The sequence below is a fragment of the Chiloscyllium plagiosum genome, chromosome 1 (genome assembly GCF_004010195.1).
Source record: "Chiloscyllium plagiosum isolate BGI_BamShark_2017 chromosome 1, ASM401019v2, whole genome shotgun sequence".
NCBI classification, from domain to species: Eukaryota; Metazoa; Chordata; class Chondrichthyes; order Orectolobiformes; family Hemiscylliidae; genus Chiloscyllium; species Chiloscyllium plagiosum.
In genome coordinates this window covers 45,769,815-45,794,580 of record NC_057710.1, presented here as the reverse complement: position 1 = coordinate 45,794,580, position 24,766 = coordinate 45,769,815, and the positions used below count along the sequence as shown (strand labels likewise).

Here is a 24,766-nt window from a genome sequence, read left to right as displayed (position 1 = left end):
AATAAATGCAGTTTAATTTATTAGTCCTACCTTGTCCCTGCCTGGCCTGACTGTTTGACTCGCTTCTGTTCTCAACTGTACCAGTCTCAGATCGATCTCTTCCTTCACTATCTCCCTGGGTCCCATCCCACCCCTCCTCCCCACCTTACTAATTTAAATCCTCCCAAGCAGCTCTTGCAAATTTCCCTGCCAGTATATTTGCCCCCTTCCAATTTAGATGCAATCCTTACTTCTTGTACAGGTCACTTCAACCCCAAAAGAGATTCCAATGATCCAAAAATGTGAATCCTTCTCCCATACACCAACTTCTCAGCCATGCATTCATCTGCTCTATCCTCCTATTCCTGCTCTCACTACCTCGTAGCACCGGGTGTATTCCAGATATTACTACTCTCGAGGACCTCCTTTTTAAATGCCTGCCTAACTCTCTGTAATTACCCTTCAGAATCTCAACCTTTTCCCTTCCTATGTTGGTTCCAATGTGGACAATGACCTCTTGCTGGCCCCTCTCCCCCTTGAGAAAATTCTGCATCCTCTCTGAGGCATCCTTGATCCTGGCACCAGGGAGGTAACACGCCATTCTGCTTTTTCGCTGCTGTCCGCAGGAACGCCTCTGTACCTCAGACTAGAAAATCCCCTAACACAATTGATCTCTTGGAACCCGACGTACCCCTCGTTACATTAGAACCAGTCTCAATACCAGAAACTTAGCTGTTCATGCTACGTTCCCCTGTGAATTGATCACCCCCTTCATTTTCCAAAACAGCATACTTGTTTGAAATGGGCATAACCACAGAAGTCTCCTGTGTTAGGTGCCTACCTCTCTTACCTTTCCTGGAGTTAACCCATCTATGTGACTGTATCTGAGACTTTCCCCCCTTCCAATATCTGCCATCCATCACAAACTGCTGCTGTTGCAAATTCTTCATTGCTTCCATCTGTCTCTCCAACCAATCCATCCGATCAGATAAGATTCACAACCAACAGCATTTATTGCAGATATAATGCGCAGTAACCCTTAAACTCTCTTTAAACTCCCACATCTGACAAGAAGCACATATCACTCTGCTAAAGGCCATTTTTGCTCCTTCACAATCTACAGACCCAGAAAATAACACCGACTTATTCCTCTACAACACACTGCCCCAGGTTAAATTAATAGTTATGGCTTATACTTTAAGTTTAATCAAGAGATAATTTCTCAAAAAAACTTATAATCAAGAAAGAACCCACTCTACTCACTATTGCAGACTTTCTGTAGGCCACTTAAAACAATGAACTTATCTGATTCTGTGCTGTGAACTTCGCCCAAACAGCTCCTCCAAGATCAGTTGTGAATTTCGCTGTTTGTTAATTTTCCCAGACGTACTCTGATGTCCAGTGATACGTGAATTCAAATAGCAAAGGCAGTAACTATGCAGGTACACTCTGGTGTCAGTTTCTTTCTCTCTCTCTCCTGCACTAGCCTCACCACGTGCCTCCTTTGTCTGTTCTTCTCCATTTTATAACTGCTGTTGTTTTGACTTTTTTTTCCCCAAAGTTCCAAAACAATGCAACAGCATGTAAAACAGTAAATGCTTCTCCTGGAATTCGAGGAAATCACCTCCAGCACCTAAAATACCTCAAAAAAGGAGCAGCTGTTACAGCCAGAAATTTTTCCCATCCTCCATCTTGGATTACCCAAGTTTCAATTAGTGAAGGCTGTGTTTTTAATTCCCATATTTCCTCCTCTGCCCTACTGAAAGCATTAGCTGAGGCTTTGAAATAGATTACCGCTTAACAGGTGACAGTTACACTCTGCCACCTTTAACAAATGGGCATTCGTCATATGTGTAACCAATGTGGTGAGGTCAATTGATTTCTCATAAACCACTTTTGTGGAGTTTGAATTCACAGTACTCTTGCCATGGATATTAATGGAATGAGTGCGAGAATCAAGAGGTATTGTACACAATGTTTCCAAATAATAACATTCTATTATTGCTTTGCATTGTGTGTAGGTTTTTCTTTAAATAAAAAGGGGGAAGGTGGGAACTCTGCATCCCATTTGATTCCACATTAATGTCCATCAGCTGGCTACAAAGGAGGAAATATTAAAGTCTCCAGTGTTATCATTATCAATTGGTCAGTAAAATATATTGCACATTTATATAGAGAAAGGTCCAACACATAGAACAATACAGCACAGTACAGGCCATTTGGCCTTGATGTTCTGCCAACTTTTTATCCTACTGCAAGATCAAACTAACCTACATATCCTTCATTTCACTATAATCCATGTGCCTATCCAAGAGTCACTTAAGTGTCCCTAATGTATCTGACTCTACGACCACTGGTGGCAATGCATTCCACGCACCCACAAACACATCACAAGCATATCACAAACCTAAGTAGAACAAGAAATACTTTAAAAAATACACCTGGGTAGCAGCATTCATAGCAAAGGAAACAGCTTTAGGGTTGAACTGGCAAAACTGCATTGAACATTAGTAACAGTTTATTTGCAAGTTCATCAACCTGTAATTTTGACCCCCAGAAATATGTTACCTTGGCTTGGATGGGATATTAATGTTTAAAAATCTCAATCCCAAACCCAACCTATCTTGAGACCACGAAGCTCAGGTTTTAACAAAGGGGGCCCTGGGTATGGGTGAAAAATCTATTTTCAAGAGCACAGTTGATTGAAATATGCTCTGGGGAAGAATGTAATACAATGCCGTAATTGCATACTGTATTTTAGAAAGAAGTGTGTAAGTCAGAGTCCTAAAAATAAATAAAGCCAATTATGGACATAATTATTAAAACCTGACAGTCAATAAGCAAATGCTGAGTACTTAAATAAATAATTAATCATTTTCAACAAATACACCTTTCAACAAGAAATTTATTTGAAAAATCCCTTTGAGAAAAGTGCTCCGTTTTTGTTCCTAATAAAGAAGTTAAGGATATTGCCAAATAAGATGAGGACCTTATAATATTGAGCAGAGTAGTAAAGCAAACAATTGGATGAAGTTGAGAAGCCAGCAAAGGATGTGCAGAAAGTTAATAGAAATTGAGAAAATAAAATGATATTAGACTTGCAGGGAATATAGAAACAGGTTGCAAAAGCTTTCACGAGTAATTATTAAGGATTGGAATGACAGTGGAAAAATGTCAATCCCTATGAGGCTACGGTTGGATACATTATGGTGGAAATAAGGAAATGATAGCAATATTAAACAAAGATTTTGTGACTTCCTTTACAGCAAAGTACACAAAAAAACCCTGCCATTATTAGACTGCTAAATGGACCTCTCTAACTTCAAATGATGTTGATCTTGCTTTGCGCATCTCTGTGCAGTTGTAATCTTTTATGCCTCGCTCAGTCTCAGCACCCTATGATCTGTATGTCCTTATTTACTATGATCTGCCTGTATTGCTTACAAAACAAAGCTTTTCACTGTATTTAGGTACATGTCACTACAATAAATCAAATTGGAATAATGGAGTATCAATAGTCTCATCGGACAGGTATACTGATGTAACCAATAAAGGTAAAGACAAGGTCCAGAGAAAATAATGACACTGAGAGCCAATAAAATCCCTGAACATGATGGCCGACATCCTAAACAACAGTGACTGAATTCGTAGTGATCTTTCAAACATTCCTAGATTCTGGAAAAGTCCCCATGAATTGGAAGGTGACAAATGCAGTATTGCTTTTCTAGAAAGGAAGAGACAAAAAAATAGGGAACTGCAGGTCAATTAGCTTGATATCTATCATTGAGAAAATGCTGGAATCCATCATTAAGGAATCAGTAACTTAGCAATTAACAAGTCTTTATTAATTAGACAAAAAAAAGCCAAATGAACTGCAGATGCTGGAAATCAGAAACCAAAACAGAAATCACTGGAAAAACTCAGCAGGTGTAGGAGCATCTACGGAGAGAAACCAAAATTAACATTTCACTTCTTGTTTGTTTTCTGAGGGGTTGATAGATGTGCCACAATGCCATAAACAAACACATAGATCTAGATACCATCTATCAACCCCTCAGAAAACGAACAGGAAATGACATCACCACAAACCCCAGGAACCCCATCCAGGACAAACATATAAATAGAAAGCAAGAGACAACAGCTTCGCTTCACTTGGAGGTCGCCACTAATGATGTTACCTAGCCAGGTAATAAAACGTCTGGATATCAAACCCACAGCTCAGCAAACAAACCTACACCCCATATCCAGTTTCATTAATCTGTTGGAGCTCATAAACATATAAGTAAGTAAATAAAACAGAACCAGCAGCTGACATACATCTGAACTTTCAAAAGGCATTTGATAATAAAACGTTTTACACAAGGAATCACAAGATTAAGGGTGATGTAGTCGCATAGATAAAGAAATGAATGCAGAGAGTGGGAATAAACAGATCATTTTCAGGTTGGCAAGCCATTACCAATGAGATGTTGCAATGTCCAACGTTGGGGTCTCAGTGATTTAAAATGTATATTAATAAATTGGATGAAGGGATTGACTGTATTGTATCCAAATTTACAGTATAGTAAACTGTAAGATAGTCTCAAGAAATCTATAAAGGGAGATAGTCAACTAAGCTCTCAAAAGAGAGGATAGAGGAAATATAAGGATATCGACTTTAGTAGGGAGAATTAAAATTGAAAGATTTGCTTATTAATGTTAGTGATCAAAGGAATTGGGGTTTTTTTGTACATTAAACACAGTAAGTTAGAAGGCAAGTACAAGAAGTAATTGGGAAGGGAAATATTAACATATAGGATATTAACCTAAATTGCAAAGAGATTGTACACCATGCCAGGCTAACAAACTGGAAATTAAATGTTATTATTATCCCCAGAGTTTTCAAACATTAAAGATTTTATAAAAGTATGGAAGATTCCTCAATTTACATTTAGACAGAATTTGAGAGAAAGCTTGGGCCAGATTTTGACAAAAATATATAGAGTTTATCTACATATAAGCAGTTATGAGCCATTGACATTTGATTTTACTCATTTAAATTCTAACCCATACATACCCACAGACAGACACTAAAAAAAACAAATTGGTGTTTTGGGTGGAGAGAAAATCTGGGAGGGTAGTTTAAAGGTCCCTGTCCACCAGTTTCACTAAAATCATATTTCCGGCTTGCCAGGACTTGTTCCTCCTAAACCTCTTTTTTTTCCAGGTAATTTCACTTACTTGCAGGAGATACAGAGTGACTGGTTCATACTTATAAAGTCTCTAACTTATCTACTAATAGCAGCAACTGCTGAGGGAAAATAAACTAGCTTTCCTCAGGTTTTAGGACTTTTCTTTTATTCTGGAGGCAAAGGCCTTCTCTTTCAGATGTCATAAGGCTCCTGACTATCTCATTCACACAATAAGTTGTTTAGTTACCTGGGAACCAATCATACGCTGTTAGTTGGCAGAAGGCATTTGACATCAACAACTGGTGATCACTCCACAAATCAATCAGATACTTGTTGCCAACTGAAACCTATTTTATTGAAATTCCCATGTTTTTCGGTTCATATACAACTACCCCACTGGTGGAACAAACAATCATGCGAATAGCACTTACAAATTAGTAGATTGCTTTTAATAGGTACACCAATGTTTGGTTTCTAAGACAGTCTCTTTTTTTGCATTTTGGTCTACTATCAAAAAGATAGAAAAATAAGAAAAAATTAGAGTGGCTATAGAGTAAAGAAGTGTATCTGCAATTACACACAGCTTTGCTGGGACCACATGTGGAGGACTGTATGCAGTTTTCATCCCCTTGCTTAAAGTTGTTTTAGCGGTGCTGCAGCAAAGGTTCACTAGATTGTCTCGTGTAATAGAAGTGTTATCCTAACACATAAATGTTGCCCGCTTCACACTTCACATCAGCTCTGATGAAGAGTCATCTAGACTCCAAACATTAGCTCACTCTCTCTCCATGGATGCTGCCTGACCCGCTGTGATCTCAGCACTTTTTGTTTTCAGTACAGAGGCCAGCATCTGCAGTAATCTGCTCCCACATTGTGTATTCCTATGAGGACAGATTGAGTAAAATGGATCTACACTCATTGAAATGGAGAAGAATGAGATGTGATAAGGCTCAGGAGCAAAAGTAGGTCAGTCAATTCATTGAGTCTGCTCCACCATTCAATGTGATGATAGCAGGTCTAATATCCTCAACTTCTCTTTCCCCATAACCCTTGATTTCCTTACTGATTAAAAAATCTATCTCAACCTTGAAAAGACTAAATCTTCCAGCCTCTACAGTGCTCTTCAATAAAGGTTTCTAAAGATTGACTGCCTTTAGAGAGAATAAATTTCTCCCCGTCTCAGTCTTAAATGGGCAATCTGATCCTCTGATAATATACCCTTTGGTCCTAGACTCTCCCAAAAGGGAAAACAATCTTTCTACGTCAAGCCTGTTAAGTCCCTTAAGAATCATATCCATTTCAGTAAGGTCTTTTCATTTTCTTCTATATTTGAATGAATACAAGCCCAATCTACTCAACCTCTCATCACATGAAAATCTCTCCATTCTCAAGATCAACCCAGTGAACCTTCTATGGACTGCCTCCAATGAAAATAGGTTTCCATAGGTAAGGGAAGCAAAGCTATTCACTGTATTCCACGTATTGTCTAACTAGCGCTTTGTACAATTTTAGGAAAACCCCCTGATTTTTAAACTCTATTTTCGCTTTAAAATAAAGGCCAATATTCCATTTACCTTCACTTTACCTGCTGAACTTGTAATGCTCGCTTTTTGTGATTTAAAGACAGGAACTCTCAAATCTTTCTGCTCCACACCTTTCTGCAGTCTTTCTGCATGTAAATAATATTCAGCTCCTCTATTCCTCTTGCCACAGTACATAATGTCATATTTTCAAACATTGTATTCCATCTGCCAGGTTTTTGCCCACTCACTTAACCTGCCTGTATCCTTCTGTGGATTCTTTATGTCACTTTCACTACTTGCCTTCCCACCTATTTTTGCATCACCCGCAAACTTACTTACAGTTCTTTCACTTCCTTCATCCAAGTTATTAATATATATTGTAAATAACTGTGGGCCAGCACTGATCACTGTGGTATTCTACTAGATTACCATTCCATCCTGAAACTGCCTCATCTATCCCAACTCTCTGTCTCCTTTTAGCTATCTAATCCTCTATCTATGCTATTATGCTACCTCCAACACCTCTTGCTTTGTTAAGTAGCTTATCATGTCGTACCTTATCAAACATCTGCTGAAAATTCAAATATCATACATCTGCTGCTTACTCTATAATCAAGAGTTGATAAAATGCAGAGTTGAGAAAAGCACAGAAGGTTAAGTAGCATCAGAGGAGCGGGAGAGTTGATGTTTTGGGCAGGACCCGATAATTTACCCTGCTTGTTACTTCCTCAAAATCTTCTAGCAATTTTGTCAGGTTTGATTGCCCCTTCATAGAAGAATGACAACTCTACTTGATCAGATTATGTATTGCTAAATGCTCAGCTCTGGCATCCTTTATAATAGACTCTAACATCTTCCCAATAATAGATGTTGAGCAAACTTACCTGTAAAAACTTTTCTTTTGTCTCCTTTTTTAAAATAGAGGTTTTACACCGGAAGTTTCTAATCCTCTGGGATGGTTCTAGAAGTTTATTAAATTCAAATTTGACATGGTAGGATTTGAACCCACATCCCCAGAACTTGAACCTGGGGTTTTGAGCTATCAGCTTCCCTGATTATTATTACCCCAACTTCGTTCACCAAAGGGCTTTTGTTCATTTTGGCTTTTCTTTACCTTTTTATATGTAAAGAAGCTCTTGCTATCTATCTTGATATTACTTGCAAGTTTTAAACTCAAAATGAATCTTTATTTTATTTTTTTGATTATCTTTTGGTTCTTAAAAATTTCCTAATCCTCTGTCTTCCTACTTATCTTTACCACAATTTACGTTTTTGTTTCTTTCAAGTTGATACTACTTGGGCAGCATGGTGGCTCAGTGCTGCCTCACAGCACAGGTTCAATTCCAGCCTTGGGCGAAGTCTGTGTGGAGTTTGCATGTTCTCCCCGTGTCTGTGTGGGTTTCCTGAGGTGCTCCAGTTTCCTCCCACAGTCCAAAGATGTGCTGGTCAGGTGAATTAGCATTCTAAATTGCCCATAGTGTTAAGTGCATTAGTCAGAGGGAAATGGGTCTGGGTGGGTTATTCTTTGGAGGGTTGGTGTACACTTGTTGGGTCAAAGCACCTGTTTCCTCACTGTGGGGAATCTAATCTAATCTTATCTTCTTTTAGTGGTTAGATGACATTTATCTTTAACAAATTCAGTTGTTTCCTGAGCAAGCGTAGATTCTTTGAAGAATAGATTCTCACTTATATTCAGTTCTGTAATCTTCAACCCACTAGACCATGGTTAACGATAGTCAGCTTATCTTCTTTGTAGACTGCTTCTTTCTTACTGGACTATATTCACCTTGCAAGTCATGAGCTATTTTCTTAAGCATTTGCCTTTGTTCCTCAGGAGAATTAGCTTTGTGAGCTTGGATAAAGTACACTACTCCTTCGGTCCGGTGAAGGGATGATCTCAATTCCAAAGGCTCATTATTCCAACTGTATTTGAGCTAACTTCCTTTCCCTGTCCACTCGAGCTAGTTCCACCTTCATTCCTTTATAATTACCCTTATTTAAGTTTAGTACAGCTGGTTCCAACACAAGTTGCTCCCTGTCAAACTGATAGCTATATTCTACCATGTTCTGGTCACTGCTTGGATCTACAACATATTGTTCTAGATAATCATCCCAAATATACTCTCAATTCTTCCCCATGTCAACCTCTGTCAATCTCAGTTTTTAATCTACATAAAGATTAAAGTTACCTATGATTAATGTATTGCCTTATCTCATTGAAATCTATAATATTCACAGTGATTAGACATGCCAAGAACCTAAAACATAGGATGCACCTTTGGAACTGAGGTCATTTCTTCACTCAAAGAAGCTGTGTGCTTTTAGAATTGTCTTCTCCAAAGGGCTGTGGATACCCTGTCAATGATGGCTGAGCTCAAAGATCACCCACCAGTTCTGGCTGCATACCTCAGATTTTAATGCTTTCCTAGCATCAGTGTAGGTTGTCTTGCTCCCTAGGCCTCAGCTAATCTAGCAACTAAAGGAAAAGAAGAAATATTGCATAGAACAGATCATAGTTTTTATGACACTGGACCGAAAGAGCAGTATATTTTCTCCAAGCCCACAAAGCTAATCTGTTCTCCTTCTTGAATCAGATCCTCTTCCATGTGGACATCAGCTGTCAGTCAGCCTTCAAGCACTTCCCCCCATCAGTGAACTATCTTCTATGTTTACTGAACATTTCTTCCCACAATCATCAATCATGGCCACCAACTCTCCTGCCATCACTGTACCCCATTTTCATACCTCTGTGATTAATGAGCATTTATGATCAATAGCTCCATTGGGAACATTGATCCTCAGTTGTCATCAATACCCAATCATATCTGCCTGTCCCCATCGATAATAGTCATCATGATCAACAACCATCTTCTCTGATCAGTAACCACACTGGCATCACTAACCCTGACAATTACTGAATATGCACACTGTAACATATCCCTATATCACTGCTCCGCTCACAATAACCATTTCTATCCTATTAGCACTGCTGCCTCTGACCTGTCCATCTGTGATCCCCCTCCTTGACCAGTAACAATTTCACCACCACCAACATCTTGCCTAAATAATCACCACCCATTCATGAACACCGATTCTATTGTGTGATCACATCCCCCAGTCCATAGCCAAAACACCATCCAAACCGTGATGTTAAAACTCCATGGCATTTAGCTGATCAATACTCCTCCCAGCACCAGCTTGAAATCCCCGTCTAGTAAATATCAAATCTATTAACTTTGTCTCTCTCTACAGATGCTATTTAATCTTCTAAGTATTTATGATATTTTGAATTTTTATTTCGTATTCACAGCATCCATTGTATTTGGTATTATTTAATATGATATTTATATTACCAAAATGCCTCAGAAACAGCATCATCCAGAGATGGGAGAAGACACCATAGGTTAGGAGAGACTTGTGGTCCCTGCCTTCATATTAAAAGTTGTGGCCAACATTGTTGCTTTCAGAGCTGGCATTCTGTATCTGACTATTATTGGTTAAGGTGTCAGTCAGCACGTATTTGTCCAGCAATGTCATTTTTACATTATTTGTTTGCAAAAGACAGGATCCCATACATCAATATATGAGGCTTCTAACACATGTAAATGAGCCATACTGTAAATTGACTATCTAAATTATGTCATTCTTAGCACAATCTGATTGTTTAGCAATTGCTGTCCAATTGCTGAATCACATCTAATGTTGGAGGCTATGTTCTTAGTTTGATCTGATTGGATACATACAGCAAAAATGCTGGAGAAACTCGGCAGGTCTGGCAGCATCTGTGGAGACAGAAATAGAGATACGGTTTTGAGTCTGAAATGTTGAGTTCTTCAGAAGTGAAAAAGAATATTAGTTTCAGCTTTCCAGAATCCAGTGTTTTGCTTTTATTCTGGTTAGGTACACACATCTTATGCACAGCGGAAGGGGTCACTGGAACATATGGTCTATACACTTGCCATCACACCAACATTGTAACTCATACAACCACATTACCCATTTCTGTTGTTGGTAGAATATCTACTTTGGCTTGATAGCAGCATCTCACTAGTGGAGAATTCCACTCATGTTGCTGCTGCATTGTAGTATTATGAAACAGCTAGCTTCAACTCCTGATCAAATTTGTAAAACATCTAACCTTTATATGGCAATCTGAGGTACACTGGACATTTTTTAGGAGCAGAGGTTGTGGCCTTGGGTCCATTCATGAGTTTAGTCAAAATACATTGAGCAATGATCTGGTCAGGATAGCTATTATTATATAGTATAGCTTTGATGTGCTCTATTTTTAGAGTCAAAGAGCTGTACAGCATGGAAACAGACCCTTTGGTCCAACTCGTATATACCAATCAGATATCCTAAATTAATCTAGTTCTATTTGTCAGCATTTGGCCCATATCCCTCTAAACAGTTCCAATTCTTGTACCCATCCAGATGCCTTTTAAATGTTGTAATTGTACCAGCCTCCACCACTTCCTCTGGCAGCACATTCCATACATGCACCACCCTCTGCATGAAGAAAATTACCCCTTCAGTCCCTTTTCTATCCTTCCACTCTCATCTTAATCTTATGCCAACTAGTTTTGGACTCCCCCACCCTGAGGAAAAGACCTTGGCAGTTCACCTTATCCATGCTGCTCTTGATGTGATAAATTTCTATAAGGTCACCTACCCCTCAGTTTTCTGCATCAAGCTTTCACAGTGAGCAAACTGTTTGGGTTCTACATATGAGGTGTTGATAGATTAATAGAATTGTTGGAATCCCAGTGAATATATTGACCAGTGAAGGTGAGATTGCAGTAGTCAGTAATGGAGAACTCTCTGGCAGATTTCTCAATCAGTGCTTTGAGGAAAGGGAGCTTATTTCCATTTCAAGGGAGAATTTGAGCACAGGTTAAAGCCCATTAATGTGTGTAAGGAAAAAATGCTCCAATTCACTTTTGAAGTGAAAGCAATTGATTTTCACCTTTTAATATTCTGGCAGTTCCTATTTATAAGGCCATCTACTTGGCAAGTGCTGCAACTTTTGCTGGGTTAAGCCTAAATTTCCGCTACAGTGTGAAGCAGTCAGACGTAACAGATGCTTAATCTGTGGGAAAAGGAGCAAATCTGTCCGGAGCTCCATAAAACTGGAAATTAATTGCACCTTGCCATTGGAACATAATTCCAGGATGTTGCCTTCCTTTCTGCTCTGAGCCTGCCCTCCAGCATTATTTGAACAAAAAGGATTAGACAAACATGAAACTCAGCTTAAAAGGCAGAGTCTGCATGAACTTTACGATTAAAAACTCACATGAAATAGTGAAAAAAGACTTTTAGATGCAGGAAATGAAAATGCAATCAAATTTGTAGCTGTTTAATGATGTTGTTCCAAAACACAATAGCTGCTTCAATCACCACTGATGTTTTTATTGCATGTCATAGAAGAAATTTGTTTATTTACTTTTGCTTCTTGTTTCAGGTAGTTTTAAAGTCTGAGAAGTGCTACACATGCATTATCCCACGCTTCTGGTGTGTCACTTGTTCATTTATTATTGTTATCACACAGTTATCAGATCCAGGTCATTCTGCTATAACGCGCAGTTCATCAACACAAATTGGCGAGAACGTGACTGACAAACAGGAGACACTGTTTGTAAAGCGTGAGCTTTTAAAACATGTGTTGGCTATAACACAATTGCATTGCCAACACTAAGTGCTATTTTTATAGTGCCATTTTTATATAGTGTGGGGTCACACAAGAACACAATCATCACATTATAGAAGAACTACCTGTATGTTTTATGTAATGAAACCTTGCCTAATTTACCTCAATTGTAATGTGCAAAAGTTATGTAAAAATAGAACGGGACCTATGGCATGCTCCACGCCAGCAAATTCTGCCCTAAACATCAAACCAACTTTTACGTTTTAAAACTGGACACAGAGGCTGGAAAAATGGCCGTCCAAGGGTTACCTGACTCATTTTACAGGTTATGACCACTTCCCTGTCTCAAGAGGGGATAAAAGAATATTCCAAATTGGTGTGAATCAATGCCCTTCCTTGAAACCAATCTTGTTTCTCTCTCACACATGTTGCCAAACCTGCTGAGATTCTCCAGAATTTTCTATTTTTGTTTCAGATCTCTAGTAGCCATGGTACTTAATGTTATTTATAATTTTCTGTAGCTGCATAGGACCTTGGCGAGACAATGTCTGAAGTACTACATACAGTTTTTGCCTCTTCATTTGAAAAAGAGATAATGGCTTTAGAAGATGTTCAGAAAATGTTCAAATGAATCATTCTTTGGATGAAGGGCTTATCAAAGGGAAGAAAAGGAACAGGCCTATACATACTTGCCTCTATGAGTCATTGTATTGAGTATAAGAGTTGGGATGTCATGTTGTGGATGTACAGGACATTGTTTAGGCCACTTTTGGAATATTAAGTTCAATTCTGGTCCTATATAGTGTGCAAAATCCCATGCAAGGACTGCACAAAACATTATATAGGACAAACAGGAAGACAGCTAACGATCCGCATCCACAAACATCAACTAGCCACGAAACAACACGACCAGCTATCCCTAGTAGCCACACACGCAGATGACAAGCAACATGAATTCGACTGGGACAACACTACCATTATAGGGCAAGCCAAACAAAGAACAGCCCGGGAATTCCTAGAAGCATGGCACTCATCCACAAACTCCATCAACAAACACATCGACCTGGACCCAATATACCGGCCACTACAGCGGACAGCTGAAACTGACAACCGGAAGCGGCAGGGACAGGCCACTATAAATGCCGGAGGAAACACCACAGAAGCGCTTCACAGGAGGCTCCCAAGCACTGAGGATGTCACCTAGACAGGGGACGAAACGTTTGCAACAAAAACTTCCAGCTCGGCGAACAGAACCACAGCAGAGGTTTATCAAATCATGAGGGGCATGGATAGGGTGAATAACCAAGATCTTTTCCCCAGGATAGGAGAGTTCAAAACTAGTGGGCATAGTTTGAAGATGAAAGGGGAAATATATAAAAGAGACCTAAGGGGCAACTTGTTTTCACGCAGAAGGTTGTGCATGTATAGAATGAGCTGCCAGAGGAAGTGGTGGAGGCTGATCCATTTGTATCTTGGTGGGTATATGAATAGGAAGGGTTTAGAGGGATATGGGCCAAATGCTGGCAAATGAGATGAAGTTAGTTAGGAGATTTGGTCGGCATGGACAAGGTGGACCGAAGGGTTTGTTTCTGTGTAGTACAGCTCTATTACGCTACATTCATTGGAGTTTAGAAGGGTAGTTGGCTTACTTTGACATACAAGGTCTGAGGGGATGAGATAGGGTGCATACCTGGGGACGTTTCTTCCCGTGGGGGAGATTAAAACCAGACAATATAGTTTAAGAACAAGAGATAACTCTCTTAAGACACAGAAATGAGGAGAAACGTTTGTCTCAGAGGGTCGTTAAAGTGTGGAATTATCTCCTCCAGATGGTAGAAAAGTTGTTTTTAAATCTATTCAAAGATAAGCAACAAAGCAGTCAAAGTCTATGGGTAGCAGACAGAAAACTCAAGATGAAGCAACAAGCAGATTACCCATGATCTCATTGAATGATGGTGCTAGCTTACACAGTTGCATGATGTACTCCTGTACCTAGGTACTATGTTCCTATATTCTACCTCATGTTACTCATTTAAAACTTTGCTGAAAACCCACTTCTTTGACTAAATTTTAAGTCACCTGACTAAATACCTCCTCATGGGGCTCAGTGTTATATTTTGTGATGTATTGCTGCTGTAAAGCACCTTGAGACTCTTTATTATATTGAAACCTCTAAATAAATCGAAGTTGTTATTGTTTAACAAAAGAAGAGTCAAGAACGGAAAATAAAGAATTGAAGATATTAAGAATTGAGGTATTTCAGGGATATTGATTACATGAATTTAAGTTTTAATTTGAATGACCTGCTGATTTCTGAAAGGGATTTGAACTGCTTTGTGTTCCTGAGGGAAAAAAAGAAATAAAGTTGAGAATGGTGCAGTAGGTCAGTGATGACAATAAATTAATTCTACAAGAATGGCGAGATCATTTTCTCAAAAGTCATTATTAAATTGTAGACAGTAAATAGAAGCAATAAGGCAAACTTAACAAAGATCGAAGCAGGGAAGCACTTTTGTAAGTATTACTGCAATTGAACAACATTAGGTAAATCATCCTAAATCTGCTAAGAATTATGGGACAACCAATTTAAAATTGACAGTCAGACTTGATGAAGGCTTTCCTGATGAAGGGCTTATGCCCAAAATGTCAATTCTCCTGCTCCTCGGTTGCTGCCTGACCGGCTATGCTTTCCCAGCACCACACTGTTCGATTCCGACATATAGTCCTGTTCTTTGCAGATAAAAAAATTTCTCCACACAGTGTGCCTATTTCAATATCACAAACATAACAACTATTCCCTGGTTCACTTAACCTGGGCAATTCCTTGACAATCAGATACAGCCTGCCTGGTTCAAATGTTATCAAAACTTGGCAGTTAACTACTAATCATCATTTAGCTGGTGAATTCTCTGTGGCAAAATCTGTACTAATCAGAGTTAACTTGCCAATCAATGAGCACTGATTCATTGGGCCAACTAGGTAAATTATGTAGCTACAAGAATATATTAGAAGCTAGGAATTCTGTCATGAATAACTCACCTCTCACTTCCTAATGTCTGTCCACCATTTACAAGATACAAATCAGACGTGTGGTGGAATACTCCCTACTTGGTTTAATGAGTGGATGAGTTCCAATAGCACACAAGACCCCTGTCATTTATATCCAATCCACCATCTTCAACATTAACCCCCTTCACATAGTGGGAGTGGTGTGTACAATCTAAAAGATGTACTACATTAACGTACTAAGGCTCATCTGACAACACCTTCCAAGTCCACAATCTCCAGCACCATAAGGGCAAGGGGAGCAGATAGAGTCATAGAGATGTACAGCACAGAAACATATACTTCAGTCTAACTTGCCCATGCTGATCAGATATCCCAAACCAATCTAGTCCCACCTGCCAGCACCCGGCCCATATCCCTCCAAACTCTTCCCATTCATATAGGCAACCGGAAGCCTTTTAAATGTTGCAATTGTACTAGCCTCCACCACTTCCTCTGGCAGCTCATTCCGGACATGTACTATCTTCTGTGTGAAAAAAAATGCCACTCAAGTCTCTTTTATATCTTTCCCCTCTCACCCTAAACTTATGCCCTCTAGTTCTGGATTCCCCCACCCCCAGGGAAAAGACTTTGTCTATTTATCCTATCCATGCCCCTTATGGTTTAATCAACCTCTATAAAGGTCACCCCTCAGCCTCCGACACTCCAGGGAAAACAGCCCCAGCCTGTTCAACCTCTCCCTATACCTCAAATCTTCCAATCCTGGCAACATCCTTGTAAATCTTTTCTGAACCCTTTCAAGTTTCAGTATATCCTTCTGATAGGAAGGATGCCAGATTTACATGCAATATTCCAAAAGTGGCCTAACCAATGTCTTGTGCAGCCACAACATGACCTCCCAACTCCTGTACTCGATACTCTGACCAATAAAGGAAAGCATACCAAATGCTTTCTTCACTATCCTATCTACCTGCGACTCCACTTTCAAGGACCTATGAACCTGCACTCCAAGGTCTCTTTGTTCAGCAACACTCCCTAGGACCTTACCATTAAGTGTATAAGTTCTGTTAAGATTTGCTTTCCCAAAATGCAGTACCTCGCATTTATCTCAATTAAACTCCATCTGCCACTTCTTAGCCCATTGGCCGATCTGATAAAGATACTTGGAAACACTATATCGCAAGTTCCCCTACAATCACACACCATCCAAACTTGAAAATATATCATTGCTCCGTCATAGCTGTCATGTCAAGAACCTGGATTCCCTTCTTAACAGCACTGCGGGAGCTCCTATGCTTCAATATCTGCAGTGGCTCAAGAAATCACCACCATCTTTTCCAGGGTGCTTTGCAATGGCAACAAATGTCGGCTAATTCCCATATCCCATGAACGAATAATGAAAAAAAAAGTACAAGACCTCCTCAAACTTCACCATTTGTGAGCCAGTAATGTTAAAGTTTAGCTGGGGTTGTGTCTAAGGGTAGGGAATCCTGAAATTCATCCAAGAGAAAGTGAGGACTGCAGATGCTGGAGATCAGAGTCGAGAGGGTGTTGCTGGGAAAGCACAGCAAGTCAGGCAGCACCCGAGGAGCAGGAGAATCAACATTTCAGGCATAAGCCCTTCATGATTCCTGATGAAGGGCTTATGTCCAAAATGTCGATTCTCCTGCTTCTCGGATGCTGCCTGACCTGCTGTGCTTTCCCAGCAGCACACTCTCAATCCTGAAATTCATGCCAAGTACAATTTAGGAAAACAAATAGACATCATATCTTGGGAAGAGTTTGAGGAAACTGAGTTAGTTTTAGATTGCTTTCATGAATAACCAGCTGAAACACTCTGTAACAAAAGCCTCCTTCTAGGTTGTCAATCTGATTTGATTTGATTTGATTTATTGTCGTCATATGTACTGAGATACAGTGAAAAGTATTGTTTTACAGGCTAACCAGACAAATCATACCTCACATAAGTACATCAAGGTAATAGAACACAATGCAGAATACAGTACTACAGCTACAGAGAAGGTACAGAGACAGATCAACTTTAATATATGAGAGATCCATTCATAAGTCTGATAACAGCGGGGAAGAGGCTGTTCTTGAATCTGTTGATGTGTATTTGCAAATATTTGTATCTTTTGCCCAACAGAAGAGGGTGGAAGACAGTATAACAGGGGTGGGAGGGGTAATTGATTATGTCCTATGGCAATGGGAAGTGCAGACGGAGACAATGGAATTTGGTAGAATCCCTACAGTTTGGAAGCAGGCCATTTGGCCCATCAAATCCACACTGACCCTCCAAAGAGCATTCTACCCAGACCCAACCCCAACTTATTCCTCTGACCCTGTATTTCCCATGGTTAATCCATCTAGCTTGCCCATCTTTGGACTGTGGGATGAAACTGGAGCACCTGAAGGAAACCCAAACAGATACTCCACACATAACAGTTGCCCAACGATGGAAGTGAACTCAGGTTCCTGGTGTAATGGGGCAGAAGTACTGACCACTAAGTCACCATGCTTTCCTGAATGGAGGCTGGTTGGTGATGGACTGGCTTGCGCTCAGTTTCACCTTTGAAAATCAACTTTATGATTCCTCTATCCATCCTTGGGTCAAATCCCAAGCTGACAGTGAAGACAAAACTGTTAGTCTACAACACCTATATCATAAGCACACTGCTGTATGGCAGTGAAACGTGGACTATGTATCCGAGGAAGGAGAGAAACTGAACACCATGTACTTGAGGTGGATCTGCCATATCCTGAGCATATCATGGCATGACAGAGTGTCCAATGCAGTGGTCCTATGTTGTGTTGCCCTTCCCAGCATGTACACTCTGCTCAGGCAGCAGAGACTGCGCTGGCTGGGCCACGCCCACCACATGGAGGATTGCCGCATCCCAAAGGATATCCTCTATGGAGAGCTTGCATCTGGAAGTGACCCACTAGGTGTCCCCAGCTTGCTACAAGGACATCTGCATGAGGGACATGAAAGTGCTTGATATCATTACGGAGTCCTGTGAAAGGCTTGCAGCTGACCACACGAGATGGTGAAGCACTGCACCAATACCTCAAAACAGGGGAAAATAAGCTAATGAGCACCACAGCAGACAAGGGGGCACAAAGGAAAGAGTGCAGCAGCTCTGGCAGATCAATGACCACATACAGATGTGACCTCTGCGGCCGGGACTGTCAATCCAGCATTGGTCTCGTCAGTCACAAGCGACGTTGCTTCAGGGAAGCAGAAAGCTAGAACAATGAGGATGCAACTCATGGTCAGCCATGACCGAAAAGGGCCTCACTCATCAATGCTCCGTTTAGCTATACATTAATTGTCTCAACTAGGCTAAGAATGGAAAATTCAACTATGAGTTTTATTGTGAATGACCTTCACATCACCTTCACAATCACCATTAGGGAAGGTGATTGCCTCATGGTTATCACCAGATTGTTAATCCAGAGACTCGGGTAATGTTCTGGTTCAAATCCCACCATAAGAAATTTCCATAAAAAGTCAGGAATTAGGGATCTATTGATGACTGTGAAGCCATTGTCAATTGTCAAGGGGGAGAAAAACTCATCTGGCTCAATAATGTGCTTTCAGGAAAGAAATTGCTATCCTTACCTGGTCTGGCCTACCTGTGACTCCAGACCTGAAAATGTGTTGCTGGAAAAGCGCAGCAGGTCAGGCAGCATCCAAGGAACAGGAGAATCAACGTTTCGGGCATAAGCCCTTCTTCGGGCTTATGCCCGAAACGTCGATTCTCCTGTTCCTTGGATGCTGCCTGACCTGCTGCGCTTTTCCAGCAACACATTTTCAGCTCTGATCTCCAGCATCTGCAGACCTCACTTTCTCCTTGTGACTCCAGACCCCCAGCAACATGGTTGACTCTTACCTGCTCTTTAGGATTGGGCAAGAAATGCTGGCCTAGCTAATGATGCCCTGATCCCATGAGTGAATTAGAAAAAAATCATCTGCTGAGTATTTGTGGTATTTTCTCATTTTATTTGATCATTTTACACTATCTATCAATCCCAGGTGGAACGTTGGGCATATGAACAGCAACTAAATACAGGGGTTCAAACCAATAATCATGTCTCATGCAGTTAGATACTTGCAGTCACTCTAAATCAGCTCACTTACAATGAATGGCTAATTGAATGGAACAGGAGGATATTTGGAAATCTTACCCCAGCAAAAAGGCAATACTTTCAAAAGGTGAACATTTTTTCAAGTCTGATCAGAGAAATCAAAATGTATTTACTATAACTACCAATATAAATGATCTCCAAAGCTTTTCTTATGTGGAGAACAATTAAACTCACCCTGCACCCTTTATTACAAATGATTATCCCACACAGTAACTCTCAGTCACTGTAGTTTTCCCTCTGATGTGTGCGTGAACATGACATACAATGACGTATGCCCACATACTGCATTCCAATAAAGTTCTGGCCTTGCTGATAATCTGCTGTTTAAATTTTTTTCTGTACTTTTAACAGCCAAGCTCTCAACCTTGACTTTCGTACAGAGAGTTCCCCAGTAGCAGAAGACCAAAAGCTTTAATCAACAAATAAGTCAAATATGTTTTAAAACACAGTAATAGTCTTAGATCCATACCATTTTCTTTTCATTTGCATATGGACTATGGAGCATTACACTTTAAAAGGGGATTAACTATGCAAACTCTGTCTCAACGTCTGTGAAAATAAAAGATTCATTCATTGTCCCTATTCACCTCCCTCCCCTGAAGCAGGCTTTTATAAAGTCCAACAAAGCCCCACCAAAACACTGAAACAGCCTGATTGCAAGAAACCAGCCAGTGTCAAGGGTATGGGAACACTGTGCAGCGAAGTCAGCATTGGGACTAAGGGTCAACATTGACTTCTCTATGACATTTAGTGTTAGAAGCGAGTTGATGTATTATAAAGCATCAGCATCTACATCGGTACACTACACCATCCTTTTAAGGCTTAACTTTGTCTGTGAGAGCAGACTTTGATGCTACTCCAGGTAACCCAAAGGTTGCACTATATTGGCAATTGCGCACAAACTCTGGTGTCTCAGGAAGACAGCCTGTTCTGGGAAGAATGGCTGCCTTGCAGCAGATTTTATCCATACACGGCTGTTGGCCCATTTAGGGCGAGCAGTACCTGATATACCAGCAGTGCCAGCTGAAGCACTGATTGCTGTTATCACTGTAGTGACAAATAGGTGAGCCGCAATGTCATTTGGAATCATCGAGGGGGATTGGTCAGGATGGAAGTGACCAGGATTTGAGAGGTCACATGGAGAAGGCAACTCAGGGAAATAAAATCTGTGATGGGACCAGAAAGCCCAACAAAGAAGGATCCACATCTGCCTACCACAAGCTAATGTGGGGAAACCTGCTGGGCTGGCCACTGCGTGTTAAATGTTGGAGGTGAAATGTTGAGCCTCTTCAAGTGGGCAGTTCATGCCCATTTCAGGGTCTTATTTGGCTCACTGATGGGCAGATGACTCTAAGCTGGGGTGAACCCCCCCCCATCCCCTCCCATCCCACTTCCTAATCCCTGCTGGTTTAAGTGTGGTAGCTGAAGCAGTGGGTGAACAGGGCAGTCTCTGGATTTAACTTGATATCTTGCCCAAACCCTTAGACAGGGATACACAAACACACACACACACAAAAGATGCAAATGTAACTTAATTAAAGCTGCACACTCACCCCTTTTTTGCATAAAACTGAATAGATCATCCAGAAATTCTTTTCTCTTCGGATCATCATCCAGCTCATACAGCTGAAAGATAAAATAAAAATAAACTTTAGTTCATGCCATGTTCTAAGCCTAAAGATTTTACTGCACAAACAGGCAATAAATTGCCTGCAACTTACAGGGCTGAGCAAGCTCCCCAATGGTACCAATAGTTTGGATCCTGGGGGTTCTTTACTTGACTAGAGAAAAATGGTGGCTGTTACATTAGCAAACTTTCAATCTGACAGGATTGTCCCTTAACCTGAGAATTACTGAAAAATCACAGCCAGTGCCTTCATTACCTCTGCAGCTTTCTCTTTTCGAACTCAACAGGCCTTCAGACCATGGGATTTTTGGATTTCTTATGATTCTTGGTAATTACATTAATTTTCTCACTCTTTCTCGCCCTTAGATATTCCACTATTTCTAATATGCAAACTTTGTCTTCTACTTTGAAATCCTACATTTTTCATTTATTTCCTAGCTCCCTATATTCTGCTTGCAGGAGCCCATCCCCCTTTTTACCAAATTAGTTGGTATTTACATGAACCTTCCTGATGAAGGGCTTTTGCCCGAAACGTCAATTTTACTGCTCCTCGGATACTGCCTGAACTGCTGTGCTCTTCCAGCACCACTAATCCAAAATCTGGTTTCCAGCATCTGCAGTCATTGTTTTTACCTAGAGAAGTGGGGAGACTTGTTGAGCCTGTTAAGGTTGGGGAGCCTTCAAAGGTTGCCCAAGTGATTTGCTGGAATCCTGGGTCACTGCTGTGAAAAGACAATTCAGAGGGGCAACTAAAAAATGTCAAAAGAACTTTGAAATTTTCAATATGACAAGGCAGTGCAGTGTACCCCAGCTGACTGGTTTTAAAGGGCTAATTGAAGTTCATTGTCAAGATTTCTCTCATAATAGATTCCAGCATTTTACTAGCAACTAATGTTTGGCAAACTGACTAACTTTATCGCCACACTTTCTTAAAAATGGTGGCTGTTGCATTAGCAAACTTTCAATCTGACAGGATTGTTCCTTAACCTGAGAATTACTGGAAAATCACAGCCTCCATTACCTCTGCAGCTTTCTCTTTTCAAACTCAACAGGCCTTCAGACCCTGGGATTTTTGGATTTCTTATGATTCTTGGCAATTACATTAATTTCCTCACTCTTTCTTGCCCTTAGGTATTCCACTATTTCTAATATGCAAACTTTGTCTTCTACTGGGTGGCACGGTGGCACAGTGGTTAGCACTGCTGCCTCACAGCGCCAGAGACCTGGGTTCAATTCCTGACTCAGGCGACTGACTGTGTGGAGTTTGCACATTCTCCCTGTGTCTGCGTGGGTTTCCTCCCACAGTCCAAAGATGTGCAGGTCAGGTGAACTGGCCATGTTAAATTGCCCGTAGTGTTAGGTAAGGGGTAAATGTAGGGGTATGGGTGGGTTGCGCTTCGGCGGGTCGGTGTGGACTTGTTGGGCCGAAGGGCCTGTTTCCACACTGTAAGTAATCTAATCTAATCTAAAATGTATCTTGAAAAGTAATCTAATCTAATCTACTTTGAAATCCTACATTTTCATTTATTTCCTAGCTCCCTATATTCTGCTTGCAGGAGCCCATCCCCCTTTTTACCAAAGTAGTTGGTATCTACATGAACCATGACTTATTGTTGTTCTCCCATTCTGCTTCAGATTGTCCTGCAGCTGCTCAGTGACATCTTTGATCCTGCCTCCAGGATGGATGTTACATCTGTGGCTGTAGAAACATTTATCTCTTTCCCTTATGATGGAATCCTCTAGCTCTATAGCTCTTGCACTCTATTTCCCGCTCCACATCCACACACCTTCCCCCACCCCCCCACCTCCACTCCCAGCACCACTGTCTACACATGCAACTGAGGAATTGCTGGAGCATGTGGCTTGCTGCATTCCCCTGAGAAATCATTTTCTCCAGCAGTATTCAAAATGGAAAATGTATTGGAGAAAGAGATCAGCTTAAGGTACGTTTGCACTGTTTGCCTTGAGCTTTTATTCTGCCTGTGCACTCTTTACCTGCTTGTGACCATCTCACTGGCCATACCGTCCACCTAGCTTTCTGTCTTGTGTGAACTCCCACATTGACTCCAGCCACTGGTCCTGATCCAAAGCATGGATTTCCAGTAGCTGCAGCTGGAGTGCCTCCTGGACATTAGCCTGTCTTTCCATTTCACACAAGACAAGCACTCCACCTCACTGAGCTGCTCAAGCCATGAATTATCCCTAAAATAAACTCTTGCCACTGGTTTAAGAAATATAAAAGTAATTCCAATCAGCTCCAATGAATCTAGTTCTGTTTCTGACTGCACATCTCGGGGTCCTCACCTTTCAAATTACGTATTCAAGTATAGAAGCCATCCAACATGCCATTTCCTTCAGTAGGATAATCATGATTAAAATTCAACACATGTCTGCATTAGAAATCAACTGCTTTACTTCATAAGGCACTATTGAAATTACCTTCAAATAATGTGGTACTAACTAAACGCTCCCCTGTTAGATGCATAGAAAGACTTGCATTGAAGAAGCATCTTTCCTGACCATCAGGTACCTCAAAGTGCTTACAGCCAACAAAGTATTTTTCAAGTGTAGATCATTGATATAATGTAAAAGACACAGAAGCCAATTTGTACACAGTAAACTCTCTCACAAGCAGTAAAGATCAGATCAACTGCTTTTGTGATGTTGACTAAACGATAACTATTGTCCAAAAAACTACAGAGAATTCCCTTGCTCTTCTTCAAAATGATGCCATGGGATCTCTTCAAGACATGAGAGAGCAGCTAGGACCTTGCTTTAACACTCATACAAAAGACAGCATCCATCAGCAATACCTGTCTTCTAGGAGAAAGTGAGGACTGCAGATGCTAGAGAACAGAGTCGAGAGTATGGGGCTGGAAAAGCACAGCCAGTTAGGCAGCATCCGAGGAGGAGAATCGACATTTTGAGCATAAGACCTTCAACAGGAATGAAGCTTCATCAAGAATACCAGTCTTCAGCTATCCCCACCGCACCATCCTGCCCCCCCCCCCCCACTTTATCTGTAGCTCCACTTATACGCACCCCCAAGTCCTGAAGAAGGGTTACACCCAAAACGTTGACTTCTCCATCTCCCGATGCTGCCTGGCTTGCTGCGTTCTTCCTGCCTCCTGCTTGTCCATCAACAATACAGCAATCTCTCAGTACTGCACCAGAACATCAGCAAGCAACACTTTACTAAATTAAGGACATGTACAGAAGATTTATTTACGTTTGCAGTTTCTTTACTTGTATTTGCTCACACAGCAATCTTACATCATCACTTAAATGTCCCATGGAGTAACGTTCAGGTTGTTCTGCAGCCACACAATACACAGTGAGCAATGAACATTAGCCATGACTTTTGTGCTCAATTCCCAGTATGGAACTTGAACTCAAAACTTACAGGCAAGATCATTACCGACTGAGATACAGCAACATTCAAACTTAAAATTTTAAAAATAGTTCTTGACAGTTGTCATCTGTGGACAGTAAAGACTCTTAGGTGCAGTTCAGTCAGCCAACTATTCCCTCAACTATCATCAATACAAAGAGACTAATTTTCACTCATAAACATCCCTTGCTCCGTGATAGCCCTCCCTCCACATACATGGCACTCAAATGTGGACGAAGAACCAAAATAAAGCAACAAGTGACTTTCTATTTT

The 24,766-nt window shown here is 40.7% G+C and overlaps 1 protein-coding gene across 5 annotated transcripts in view; it reads right to left on the bottom strand.

Moving 5' to 3' along the window:
• The window catches only part of LOC122544065 (AT-rich interactive domain-containing protein 3A-like), a 456,905-nt gene that overhangs the window by 110,765 nt on the left and 321,374 nt on the right, over positions 1–24,766 (bottom strand). For all 5 annotated transcript variants that reach the window (XM_043683096.1, XM_043683170.1, XM_043683220.1 and 2 more), the window contains exon 3: positions 21,029–21,101. In XM_043683096.1, coding sequence (XP_043539031.1) covers positions 21,029–21,101 — 73 coding nt within the window. The remainder of the gene's footprint in view (positions 1–21,028; positions 21,102–24,766) is intronic.